This window comes from Centroberyx gerrardi, chromosome 10 (assembly GCF_048128805.1).
Source record: "Centroberyx gerrardi isolate f3 chromosome 10, fCenGer3.hap1.cur.20231027, whole genome shotgun sequence".
Classification (NCBI taxonomy): Eukaryota; Metazoa; Chordata; class Actinopteri; order Beryciformes; family Berycidae; genus Centroberyx; species Centroberyx gerrardi.
This window is the reverse complement of record NC_136006.1, coordinates 13,105,179-13,117,678: the sequence shown is the minus strand read 5'-3', so window position 1 is coordinate 13,117,678 and position 12,500 is coordinate 13,105,179. Positions and strand designations below refer to the sequence as shown.

Sequence of the window (12,500 nt, the reverse complement as noted above, 5' to 3'; positions counted from 1 at the left end):
AGAGAAAGGTAGAGAGAGACAGAGGGATACAAAGGCAGAGGGAGAGAGAGAGATCTAGACAGACTCATACAATGATAGATAGATATAGCTAGCCAGACAGGCAGAGACAGACAAAGATACCTGATTATATAGCCGACGCACCGGGCTTAATTAATTGGAAATAAAGCCTTACCTTGTGCCTTGGTGCTCCCAGCCAGCAGGCTTCCTAATAGCAGAATCCACAGGTATGACATCATGGGAACACGGTGTTCTGGCTGCAAATGAACCGGGGCTTGGACTCCTTTACTTCGGCCTTAAAAAATGGATAATTAAACTTCAAGGTTACAGATGAATCTGGAGTGCGTCTGTGTCGGCGTGCCTGTGCGTTTTTGCGCGTCGGATCAAACCTCGGCGTCTCCAAGGTGGGGATGCTCAGTGAGTGCGCGCCTCCGCGGATCTGTCGCTCTCTCCTTTTGTCTGGATTGGAAGAGAAAGTCTAGGCTTTATTAAGGGGGGCGGGTCTCTTTTCCCAAAGACAGACAGACAGACAGGCAGGCGAGCAGGCAGCAGTGTTGGGTGGTAACGCCTTGCAGTAATGGTATTACTTTATCCACTATGTAGTGTAACGAATTACCATTTCAATGCCAGCATTAATATTACCAATAGAAATGCATCGTTACCTTTCTTATCAAGCCCGCTAAACAGCCTAGTGAAACTATCCCAATCCTATTCCTCGATTCATTTATTCATAATAGCCGTCGTCCTCTCACACTAATGAGAAATAGGACAGTTTACTTTCTCCGAGTGTTTGATATTATCGAGCAAAAGATGACAGGAACATTAAATATCAACGCGAGCCAGTAACAGGCTTTTGAGAGCAAAAGAGGATGCGTCCACCACTTGAGGTGTAACGGCAAAGTAATGTAACGAGTAGTGTAACGAATCACTGCTCCCGACCATAAGTAACGAGTAGCCTAATGAACAATTAAGCCTAGATTAACATTTGAGTAAGGAGTCCAGCACTACAGCAGACAGTAGGCTACAGGCTAGACGCTCTGTTATGTTAGCTCGTTTCCTCCCGTTAAGGAAAGTTTACATATCTAAATGTTAATGGTGCAATCAGGACACGCGCGCACACACACGCGCGCGCACACTCACGGAGTTACACTGAAGCCATTGTTTCAAATGGAAAAAAATATAGTTTCTCCGGCCCTTCTTGTTCTGAATAGAACTATGAAATTATATATTAAATAGCCTATATTTTGAATAATGTCATAATTTTATTGCGTAGGACTCTAATGTGTGTAACCTGTAATTTCCAAATCATTTTAAGCAGCTCGTATCATGTTGGCTGCATAAAAGGGTTGATAACAAACCTGCAACTGACTGGTGTCGCCTCTTTAAATGTCAAATGTCTCAAATGACAATTTTGGTGAAATCATCTGCAGTTTAATCATTTCGTCTAGTAGTGAATCTTAAAATGTTATTTTCCAGCAACTGCTAGGCTACTGGGATGAGACAATTTCTGATTTCCAATATTTTTCATTGGTCAAGTGGCATTATCTTGAGTGTTCTGACATTCAAGATTTTGTGAGTGTGTGTGTGTGTGTGTGTGTGTGTGTGTCTATAGGTCAGGTAACGTAGAGGAAAGCGAGGAGGGAGAATTTTTATTGACACATTTTTAGGCTTAACGCCAGTGCAGATGGCAGAAAAACGCAGTAGGTAATTCATAAGCTATGACTACACGAGACTGTGTCGATTGATGAAGTTTTTATTGTCACGGAGAAAAATACAGAAACTCTGCTTGTAAATGCCCGACGAAACTGATCATTGAGAGGAGATCGCCTACATCCCTGACAAAAAAACACTGTTAGCCTAATATTGCTGTAAGATAGGGACATAGGCTATAGGGTGTTATTATTACACTTCATTTCGTTATATTTCTTACTTTCACATCTATCCGTATTCTTATATCATTCCATGGGGACTTAGTTTTGTTGGGATATGTAGGCTATAGCATGTCGACCTATATTTTTTTTAGGATTCCTATAGCCTAATTCTTTTTTTTTTTTTTTTTTTTTTCAGGGATGTAGCACGGCATATTGTTGCTGGATAAGCAGTAGGCCTAGATTGCATCAACTTTGACTGGGGAGTGCTAGGCTTATGGCATTTGACTTAGGTTAACGTTAGTTCGTATTTGCATTTCAGAAAACCCTCTAAGCGCACCTGAGCTCATACAGACCTGCCGGTGTGTTGAGAGGGAATTTGTTTATGCTGGTAGCCTACACATCGGCAGGTGGCGCCGTCCATTCATAAAACCCCGCCCAAAGCATCACACCTGGCGGTAAAGTCACCATGATGTCCCGTGTCCTGTTGACACTGGATATTAGGGCGGGATCATTCAAAAGTGTAAACCAATGGAATGTCAGTTAGGGGGAGGAAGGCATTTTTATTTGATGTGGAGGGGAGGGCGGGGGGGGGGGGGGGTAAAAAATCTGTTTTGTTTTATTGATTGACATTTTTATGTCCGCTTCCTTCCTGCTACAGGATGTTGTCACCATAGAGATATAACACTGTTCTATCTCTACGGTTGTCGCCAAGTAAAAGCAATGAGATTTTGCTATAAAAATAGAAAGAAAATAGTTTTGGGTTTGTGCGTTTTTTTTTGTGCATAAATTGTCAAATAGGTGTATGGTATGATAGTTTGAATGAGCGAAAAAGTCATTTTCATTTCTGTGTGACTTTAAAATCCCAAAGCACATAAATGTCTGAAGGTTTTGTCTAGATAGGGCACCAAGCCACACTGACTGCCACATACACAACGGTTTCGGATCCTCCTAAACCACCCATGCAGCTATGGAAATAAACAGACCAAATTGCTGGCGTGACATTATAATCTTGAATCTGCTTTAGAGCTAAATTACAACAATTTGACCTTGAAAAACTGGGCTTCATTTAAACAGAAAATCAATTCATTAGCCTATCTTTTGGCCAGAGATACTCAGAAAAAACGGCATGTTAGTTCAAGATGATTTGACACATTTGATGAACAGTAATTAGGTGGGGAGCTTAGCAGGCCATTCTGTAAATGTGGTGTGAATCTCAACTCATAATCTGTCACATATCATCCTGTCTTTCTGTCCCACCATTCCTTTCGCTCGTCACTGTATTCTAATTAATAAACCAAAAATGCCACTGAAATAACCTTTAAAAAAAGAAAAAGAAATAGAAGTTTATTAGTGTCTTAGCACAATGATTACAGAAACATTAAAACAAGTAATCTCCCCCCCTTCACACATTATAAAACATACATTAAAGCTCAGTATATTGATTATGATTATATACATTTATTCTAAAAGGGTATAGGACTTGCCGATGGAAATGAATCTCTGCACAACTTTCAGATGTCACTGTACTCAAAATACAGATCGATTCTGCACCAATGTCTCCTCTCTTTTCCTCCTAGTATAGATATTACAAAGGAAAAATGAGTAGCATACAGTAGCACAGAGCAAGATTTTGAGGATAAAACAGATCTGCAGTAACAATTTCCCACAATCTGGTCAATCTTTTTCAAACAAAGTGGTTAAAACAAGCCTCTGCATGTTTTGTACTCTCCTTTCAGGTCTACCGTGCTGTGCACAGACAAAAATGGCATATGCCCAGAAAAGGGGTGTGGCACTTTTACAGGGAGCACAGAGGGTCAAACTTCCTCCCCGTTTTGTCCGTCCCCTGGCGTTCAACATTCACAAAAAACAACAATTTACAAATTAAGGCGATTAAGCTTTATGGCAGAAAAGAAAAGGCTCAAATATTCATCTGCATTCATGATGCGTTCTCCAACAGTCAATCTGGGTGAGTCAAATACTTAGTAGATCAGGTAGTTTGTGTGAGCGCCACTTTTCAGTCTTCTAAAAGACCGCCGCTGAGTTCAAAGGAGAAGGAGAAGGCTCTACTGTAACTAAAACGGTGTGAGGCCTCTTTGATTGCAATACACAGAGTGCATCTTACTCATGTGGGTCTTTGTGTGGCACGAAAAATCCACACCAACTAGCAAAACTACCAAAAGCTTGTCAACCCTTCTCTCGTCCTTTCCCCCTCTAATGGTCTGCACTACACAAGTACTTGGTCATAAGCCCTTTGGTATCTATCCTCAGTAACAGCATAAAGATTGACTTCAGCATGAAGAAATGTATATAAAAAAGGAAATGTGTAGTGGCTTTGTGAAACAAGTGTGGTCCATGTCTCCTTTTCTCACAGCCTGGTCTCTTACACGATGGCTCAGCATCTCAAATGGGTTGCAGGCTTATTTCTGGGTGACTTCCACCTAACATTCTAATCAACTACGTTTTCAAAAAGTTTCTCGTTTGAGTCCTAGGCTGAAAAATTTGTCGGACCTCTTATGTTATAGCTAATCCCTTGGCTACAAGTCTTACGAGGCCGATTCTCAAACATCTGGATTTCCCTGAGAGCTTGTGCTTAATGCACACTCCTGCTGTGTTTGGGAGGCCTGGACACTGTCCCATTACAAAATCTGCAGGTTGAGTAATGCTTTAATGCAGACGTTTCAAATCCTTTCCCTGTCACACATTTGTAATTCTGCAGACTTTAGGGGATTTCCCAGTTTTCCAAGCGAAAGTACATGCTTTGTTGGAGAGAAAGTTTAGTGTGTTTGAAGGTGCCAAATTAGACCAAATAAAAGCATGAAGCAGGTCACTGGTGCTGCTATTTGTACAACAAGGGTAGTTATTTTTTGTTTTGCGCTAGCTTTAAAATAGTCACCACACAACTAATTTCACAGTGTCATTAGTGTGAAAACCCTACATGTACTGTAGAATCTTTAAAATAAAAAAAAAAAATAAAATAAAAAAAAAAAAATTTGTTTAAATTTATCCATGATGGGCAACGCTAAAAAAGAGACATAACTGAACCACTGACTGAAATGTGCTGCTTCTCATCACTTACTAAATATTAAGAAGAACGACTTTGCTGTTCATTTCTTAATTTCAAGATGAGAAACAAGACAAGCACAAGGGGGAACAGGACCTAACTATTGTGGCAACCATTGCACAAGTACTCCCACCATGCAACTATCATGCATTAGTACTGCAGGACTTTTCCTCTTGGGCAAGAAGCCAGCTGTGCAACGAAGGAGAAGAAAGTTTGTGAAAAGTGGATCATCTATGATTGTTACATCTGCAGGCAGCAGAGTGCATTATAAGTGGTACTGCAAAGACACTTGGATTTACAAGGCATGGATCAGCTCCACTTTTCAAAATGGCTCTGACCTGGAATCACTGTCACAATAAATGTGTGTGTGTGTGTGTGTGTGAGTGAGAGAGAGAGAGAGAGAGAGAGAATCATCCTCAGTAGCTGACATTCAGCGTAGCAAACAAATTGAAGGCAGTATTTGGGTTTCTGTGATCCACCTCCGTCAGACTGCAGTAAGACGACTGGCTGAAGGTCCCAGTCTGGTCTGAACAATCTGATTGGCTTGTTGGTTGGGGGCTAAAGAGGCTGATTGGCTGAGGGACATCTCACATTTTATTGAAACACTCCTTTGCGTTGGACCACACTTGGATTCCCTGAGACAGTGAAAGAGTGAGAGAGAGCGAGAGAGAAAGAGACAAACAAGAGGATGACAACCAATCAGACACACTAAAACACAGACAGATGGAAAACTGAAACTTCTGAAGAATCTTCTTTAACCAAACCCCTTGAAATTCTTGAATGTACTGAAATGCACACAAGGATACAGTGACAAACACAAGTAGTATGTAACATATGGTGAGTGGCCACTAGAAGACGCTTGGTGTCTGACACTTGCCCTCTGCTTTGCTTGAACTTAGGGCTGTGACGGTATTGACATTTTCTTACCGCGGTGAAAAAGTAAGGCCCCCCCCTGGTTTACCGCCAACCCCAGACACTGCAACATTTTATATTGCTTATCAATATTATATTTTGTAATTTTCCAGTGAAATGATAAAGACTGAGAGCAAGAGTTAGTAGAAGTAGTTTGAGTTACAGAGAGGAGCTCGCATGACGCTCACGAGACAAAGGGGAGGATGCCGACTAGAGCGCCTCGTATAGCCTAGGACTCCTAGTCATGAATAAGTAATGAGCAAGACTGGCAGAACATTTTACTGTAGCCTATTTGTTATAGCCTCTCTATGCTTGATGTAGGTCTATACAATAAATAAATGCCTACAGGTATGTTGATTCCACGTCTGTCCCTAAAACACCGCTTGTACAGCTGTTCAATATTGGACCTTTTACACCGGCTGGCATTGAGATTTTAAATTTAAATTTCTCAAACACTGGAAATGCTATGGTCTCATCCTTCCGTGACTTTTTCAAATATTTGGCCTTTAAAGGCCTGCGTTTTCAGAATTACTAAAAACGAGGATTGTAAATACATTTTTGCAATTTTCTCTCTGCAACAAACCCGCAACTTGTGCGAGTACAACGGGCTATAGGGCGCTGATAGATGGGTGTGAAAGTCTCTCCCTCTCCTTCTCCTCCTTTTGTCCATCTACTAAGTCAGCGCCATCAAAACTCAATGTGAAGTAATTTCACACATATGATCACTCACATACCTTTAGACCAACAGTGCGATGAGGTGCACAGCGCTCCCGGACATGAAACGTGCGATAGCCTGTCCATGGATGAACTGAAAGCATTCACTGCACAATATTGCGCTTCTGTATTTTCATGGAATATCCAAACTTGCATATCGACAGCTAGTCGTCATAAACACACTTTTTTCAGACAAACCATGGCAAGGAAGCGCTTCAGAGAAATCCTGTGGGAGTGTTGACTGTCGGTCGGAGGAGAGGAGAGAGACAAGTGTGTGCAATAAGTCCTTTTTTGCCGTTTTGCCACTCAAGCACTTTTGGCGATGTGCCTGATATATTTTATATGATGAAGTATACAATAAAATGCATAAAAAACACGATGATGACGGTAATGAGCTCAACCCTGCGGTAGGCGTCACATGACTGCGGTATTGCAGTAACCGCCACAGCCCTACTTGAACTGTGAACCATCAGCTCACCAACACCAGAGGGCCGTGATTTTATAGTTTTATAGTTAACATAAAAGGGCTATATCACACTGTATGAACCATATAAAATGCACTCCATACCTTCTTACACATGCTGATCTGCATAATGGCATAGCTGATTAGCGCCTCTCGCAAATCTCTGTCCTTCTGCTCCTTGAAACGCTCAATGTCTTCCCAGGCCGTCCGCACAAACTCTCTGGAGACACACACACAGAGACAAAGAGACACACTTCTGTCAGTGTCATTTCTTCCATTCGCTTAACCTGAAAGAAACTCAGTTGCAGCGCTACACTTCAGTTGCTTTCGTGTGGAGGCGGGTTACAGCAGTTCATCAGGCATATTCCAAATCAGCAGGGAAACTGTTTGACCACAAACCACAATATTATGTTACTTTCGTACCGTTATGTGGAAAGTTCCATATCTTTACAGCCCTATAAGGGAGCATTAATCTGAGAGGGAAAAATATAAGAGGTAGAGGAGAAAGGGTGAGAGGAATAGAGAGAAAGTGAAGAGAGAGAGAGAGAGAGAGAGAGAAAGAGAAAGTGGACTATTAGAGAGTTGGTGTTCAACTTACTGGCACTCTGTGTTCTTGTCTTTGAGCGTGTCCTCACCCTCCTGGATGCTCTGTTCCAGAGCCGCCAACCGGCTCTCCCTCTGCTCCTGGCTCTCCTGGCCAAACAGCTTGCTGGTCATCCCCTTCAGAGAGAACACACGCACCGTCTACACACACACACACACACACACACACACACACACACACACACACACACACACACACACACACACACTTAAATTAATAACTGAATTAAAATCCTGCACAGAATAATTAACTTCTGCATGTTGTGAAGTTATGTTTTATCTTTTCACAAGGTCTGCTTGAATTAATTTGTTTTTTGTTTTCATATAAAAAGCAAACATAGTGGTTGTGGGTGCTTATTTTCACATGGATTTTGCAAATATATGCCTAGTTATGCTGATTGTTTTGTTGAGTGTGTGTGTGTGTATATGTGTTTGCAGTTACGGCAGTGTGCGTGTAGGCACATGGTCCTGTCAATATGTGTGTGTGTACAGTATGTGCATTTGTTTGAGTACAGGTGCAGGTAAGAAAGAGAGAGAGAGAGTGAACCAGTGTGTGTGTTGGTCTCTCACCCCAGTAGCCAGCTCCTCTTTCTGTTGTTTCTTACTGGCGAGGTCCTGGGCTGCCATCTCCAACTCATACTGGGTCAACTCATGTTTCCTGCATACTGACCTTAACACACAGACATGAAACACACACCTTAACTTAAGTGTTTAAGATCTTTTTCCACATTCACAAAATTTTCAAGACTGTTTAAAGACCAAAACAATACAAAACGTTGGGGTCCAAAACCATGTGGATGGTGTCCTCATACCAATATTACAGCAGGTAATAGGTAAATAGAAATCAATAATACTCCCCATATGGACATTCTCTTTACATTCTCTCTAGTGAAAATTCACTAGATCTCTCTCTCACACCCTAACCTTCACACACACATCTACCTCAGTGCATCAGTGTAGAAGAGGTACTCTTTCAGTTGGTCTGCATAGTGTTCCTCCTCCTCCAGGATGTCATCTACTGACGCAGCATACCTGGGCACAAACACACAAAATGACATTTATTAGCGAATCACTAGAAAAAAGGAGTGTGTTTGAGCACGTGTGAATTGTGTGTGAGGACTAGTATAGTGTGTGTGTGTGTGTGTGTGTGTGTGTGTGTGTGTGTGTGTGTGTGTGTGTGCGCCTTTTACTTACGTGTCCATGTGGTGGCCAGCACTCTGTAGTCCGTCTCCCATCTCCTTCTCTATAGCGCTCCACTCACTGGTCAACACAACAACACAAAGCACACTTTACTTCACTTCTACAGCTGTCACTACATAGTGTTTCTCAGTGTCTGACGTCAAGTGATTTTTCCTGGTAAAGCCATTTTCTTCTTCTTTTTTCCTTCACAAATTACATGCACTTCAAAGCAAAATCCAATAGGTGTCTCCCTAGATTAGTATTAAAAACAGATGTAAAGAAGTTCCAAACAAAGCAAGCATTTGCTCATATATACTTGCATTATTCCTCACATCTATTTTGAATTTAAGTAAGAACAGAAAGGCTTCTAGGCATTGACTTTTACGGTCTGTATTAAACTGTCTGTATTTTCACACTCAATACACACACACACACACACACACACAAAAGACAAAAGTAAACATGAAACATGACGCCACCACAAACAAAGCAGTTACCCTTTGACCAATCAATCAATAACACCCACGCCCATTAATACTAAATCTAGGCCTATGTGTGTGCATATTATATGTAGCAGAGGTTTATCTCAGTCTCCTCAGGCTATGTACCAAGTTTGGTGTAGATAAGTCAAAAATGCCAGAAAAAAAAATCCCTTTGAGAGAGAAAAAATAGTTTTTCAAGAAATTCAAAATGGTGGAAAATGTGATATGGCTTGGTTCTATAGGCAAATGTGTAGATCGTAGATAGCTGGATATATGCACCACATTTATTTTCATTTGAACTTCTTTCCTTTGATTGTAGCACCCCCTTTAGGCCAAAAAGTATGATTTTATAAATGCAGAGATGCAGTGACAACTGGACCAGTGTTTCCTACCTGAAGACTCTGCCGTAGTTTCCATGGACCTTGTAAACACCGTACAGCCTGTCTGCTACTCTCTAGGATATCGACAATAAAGTCAGTTATTACTAACACAAGGTTTTCTACTTCAGACATAGACAATCCATTACTTAAGAGTTTTCTTTAGTAATGCATGTTTACATGATGCACATTTGTACAGGACAGATGGGGACAGTGACATTAATGCAAACAACTTAAACCACTGCTCAACCCAGGAAGTAGTAAGGTATAGGTGTGTGTATGTGCATGTGTGTGTGTGTGTCCAAACTCACCGCTCGCACCCTGAGTAGTTGAGAGATGACAGTGTTCAGTTCATCACTGTAGTGTTTCAGTTCTGTGAATCGCCTGGAGAACACAAAAAATAATCTGTGTTTCTGTTGGATAATATCCAAGAGTCTCTTTTTTTTGTGTCCATTTGTGTTGTAACAGAATAAATGGTCTTCTTCTGAGCGCAATAGTGGATGAAAAGGATTCCTTTGAATTTAAATATTTTTCCATGAATAAGCAAATAAACTTGTTAAGTTAGACAGGTATCAGTAGAACAATGTTTGTATTCATTCACATAAGGAGATCAGCAGCATTTTCACTAGAAAAATCAGAAAATAGCTTCAGGAAGACATCCAAAAACTTGGCACCATAGCTTTCAGCAGTTTTTAAGACAACGATGTTCATGAAACTGGATTTGGAAAGTGTATTGGCCTACAGCTATAATATGGAACTTCATAGCTGAATCTGGGGTTTATTTCAAGGTGCAGGATTACCATGTTAGCCTGATAATTGTGAATTTTATTGAGTTCTTGAATAATTTGTAGTGATAGTTTTGAATAGTTTGTCAAATTAAACTTTGATATTGGTTCTTATGAATACCCCTGAGCTGTACCAACAAAAAATCTCTCATTATCATATCTCTCACTTCCCAATTTCCCCACAGGGATTGTTAAAGTTTCACTGAATCAAATTATGAACAACAGTTGAGAACCAATTTCATGATAATTTTTACTTATCTGGCTAAATTCCCTGCTCTGTGTGAATCCTATCAAAATGTGGTCAGACAAACCAGTGAATTTGATAATAATGACAATGAGATGACAACAGCAATGAGTGTTGATGTCCTGCAATATGTTTGAGGGAGAAACTGCTCTCTGTAATGGTTTCAGTGGACTTAAGTTTTGGAAAAAGCCACACTGTGTCTGTTTTAGACCTACTTGTCTGGGTTCTTCACTCTGAAACTGGCACTCAGAGACTTTAATCTGGAGTCAACCTGGTAGGGCACACACACACGCACACACACACACACACACACACACACAGGAAACATTATGGGGTTTTATTTTGCATACAGCATGCAGGAGAATCTATGAATAGGTGCTATGATCCAGTTTCACAGTCATAAATTAAGTCATGTGACCGAAACGTTAGCAATGTGTTGAAAGTTAACTGTAAAATTGAAATTTAAAGTTGAATTTTACCGTGCTCTTTTCCTGTCAGGCCACAGATATGTTAACCTCCACAAAACCTGACTAAACTTTGTATCTTCAACCAAAAGCTTAACCCATGTTTGTGAAACAGTTTAGATATGAGACTGTGAGAGAGATGAAGCACTGCTGATTGAATACCTTGTCTTGGAAGCCCGTCTCTAACACCGCCTCCCTCCATCCTTTCTCCTGAGGAATAACGACAGACAGACTGATCGGTCATACATGTAGTAGCGGACTTCAGTGGGGTACGAGACTATGTGTGTGAATGTGTGTGTATGTCTATAACAAAAGACTTCAATGGGATATTATGTGTTACATGTTCAGGTTCTAACCTCTGTGAGAAAGAGGAAGAAGATCTTGTCATTAGAGAGGACAGGATGTGATGCAACACGCAGCAGGAAGTTCTCCAGGCCAACTCTCCGCCGCTCCACAAAGTCCGGGTCCAGGTTGTCTGCCGACAGCTTGTGCCACACAAACTCCGCCTACAGCAGACACAATCCAGGAAGTAAAAACAGGAAGTGAATATCACCCCATCTAACGACTGGACTCGCACCGTAGGGAATGTTTTGTTTTGGCCCACGGCCATTTTCAGTTTGTGGGGTTCAACGGAATATGAGACAGCTGGGAAAAGAGCAGGGAAATGTTATAGAAATGTAAATAAGCATCAGGGTTTGATAACACTGCTGTAGCAGATGCAAATCTACAAAGACAGCAAACAATCTACTGTGGGTTTACAAACCCAGACATGACCAATCATGTTTTCAATGAAATTACATTCCATTTATCAGTTATCATCAGCCCCCAATCTAAACTGTGATGACACAGTTTCACCTAAAAAAAAAGCTGCTATTACATTTCCATCCATGGCAAAAAACCTACATTTACGTTTAATTTTACTACACTCATATCACTTTGGAGTAGGTCTGGGATGCGAAACTGCAAACCCTGGATGTGTTAAAGGTTCCTTAAATTTTCTAATTAATTTGTTCATTCATTCCTTCATTCATTCATTCATTTATCAATCTATATTTCCCACAGTCCTCTCTACCTCCCTCCTGGCACACTTCCATTTCTCCCTCCCCGTCTGTCACTCACCCTTTTCTCTGGCAGTGGAGGGATGACAATGTAGGGGTAGGTGACTAGAAGGTACGTTCTGAGCAGCTCAAACTCACTGTAGCGTCTCCATAGCGAGTCGGGGGTGGCAGGCGTACCCCCCTCCGGGACAACTTCAGCTGGCCTGCAGACCGGGTAACACAAACAAACAGTATCTTTAGTTGGGAGTCATAGCAGTAGTGGTGAGGCATCTGAGCTGATGTTCCTGTCC

At 41.2% G+C, this 12,500-nt stretch overlaps 2 protein-coding genes across 3 annotated transcripts in view; both read right to left on the bottom strand.

The window, feature by feature from the left end:
* The window catches only part of LOC139915815 (uncharacterized), a 25,944-nt gene extending 25,503 nt beyond the window's left edge, over positions 1–441 (bottom strand). For both annotated transcript variants that reach the window (XM_078286047.1, XM_078286048.1), the window contains exon 1: positions 173–441. In XM_078286047.1, coding sequence (XP_078142173.1) covers positions 173–236 — 64 coding nt within the window. In that variant the 5' untranslated portion in view covers positions 237–441. The remainder of the gene's footprint in view (positions 1–172) is intronic.
* A 2,752-nt stretch (positions 442–3,193) lies between these two features.
* Positions 3,194–12,500, bottom strand: part of LOC139915823 (sorting nexin-4-like) — a 10,709-nt gene continuing 1,402 nt past the window's right edge. The window contains exons 3-14 of the mRNA XM_071904537.2: positions 12,272–12,413; positions 11,509–11,658; positions 11,315–11,362; positions 10,904–10,959; positions 9,971–10,043; positions 9,675–9,736; positions 8,816–8,881; positions 8,564–8,653; positions 8,192–8,291; positions 7,617–7,762; positions 7,124–7,238; positions 3,194–5,564 (exon numbers count right to left, since the gene is read on the bottom strand). Of these exons, the coding sequence (XP_071760638.1) occupies positions 5,517–5,564; positions 7,124–7,238; positions 7,617–7,762; positions 8,192–8,291; positions 8,564–8,653; positions 8,816–8,881; positions 9,675–9,736; positions 9,971–10,043; positions 10,904–10,959; positions 11,315–11,362; positions 11,509–11,658; positions 12,272–12,413 (1,096 nt within the window). The 3' untranslated portion in view covers positions 3,194–5,516. The remainder of the gene's footprint in view (positions 5,565–7,123; positions 7,239–7,616; positions 7,763–8,191; positions 8,292–8,563; positions 8,654–8,815; positions 8,882–9,674; positions 9,737–9,970; positions 10,044–10,903; positions 10,960–11,314; positions 11,363–11,508; positions 11,659–12,271; positions 12,414–12,500) is intronic.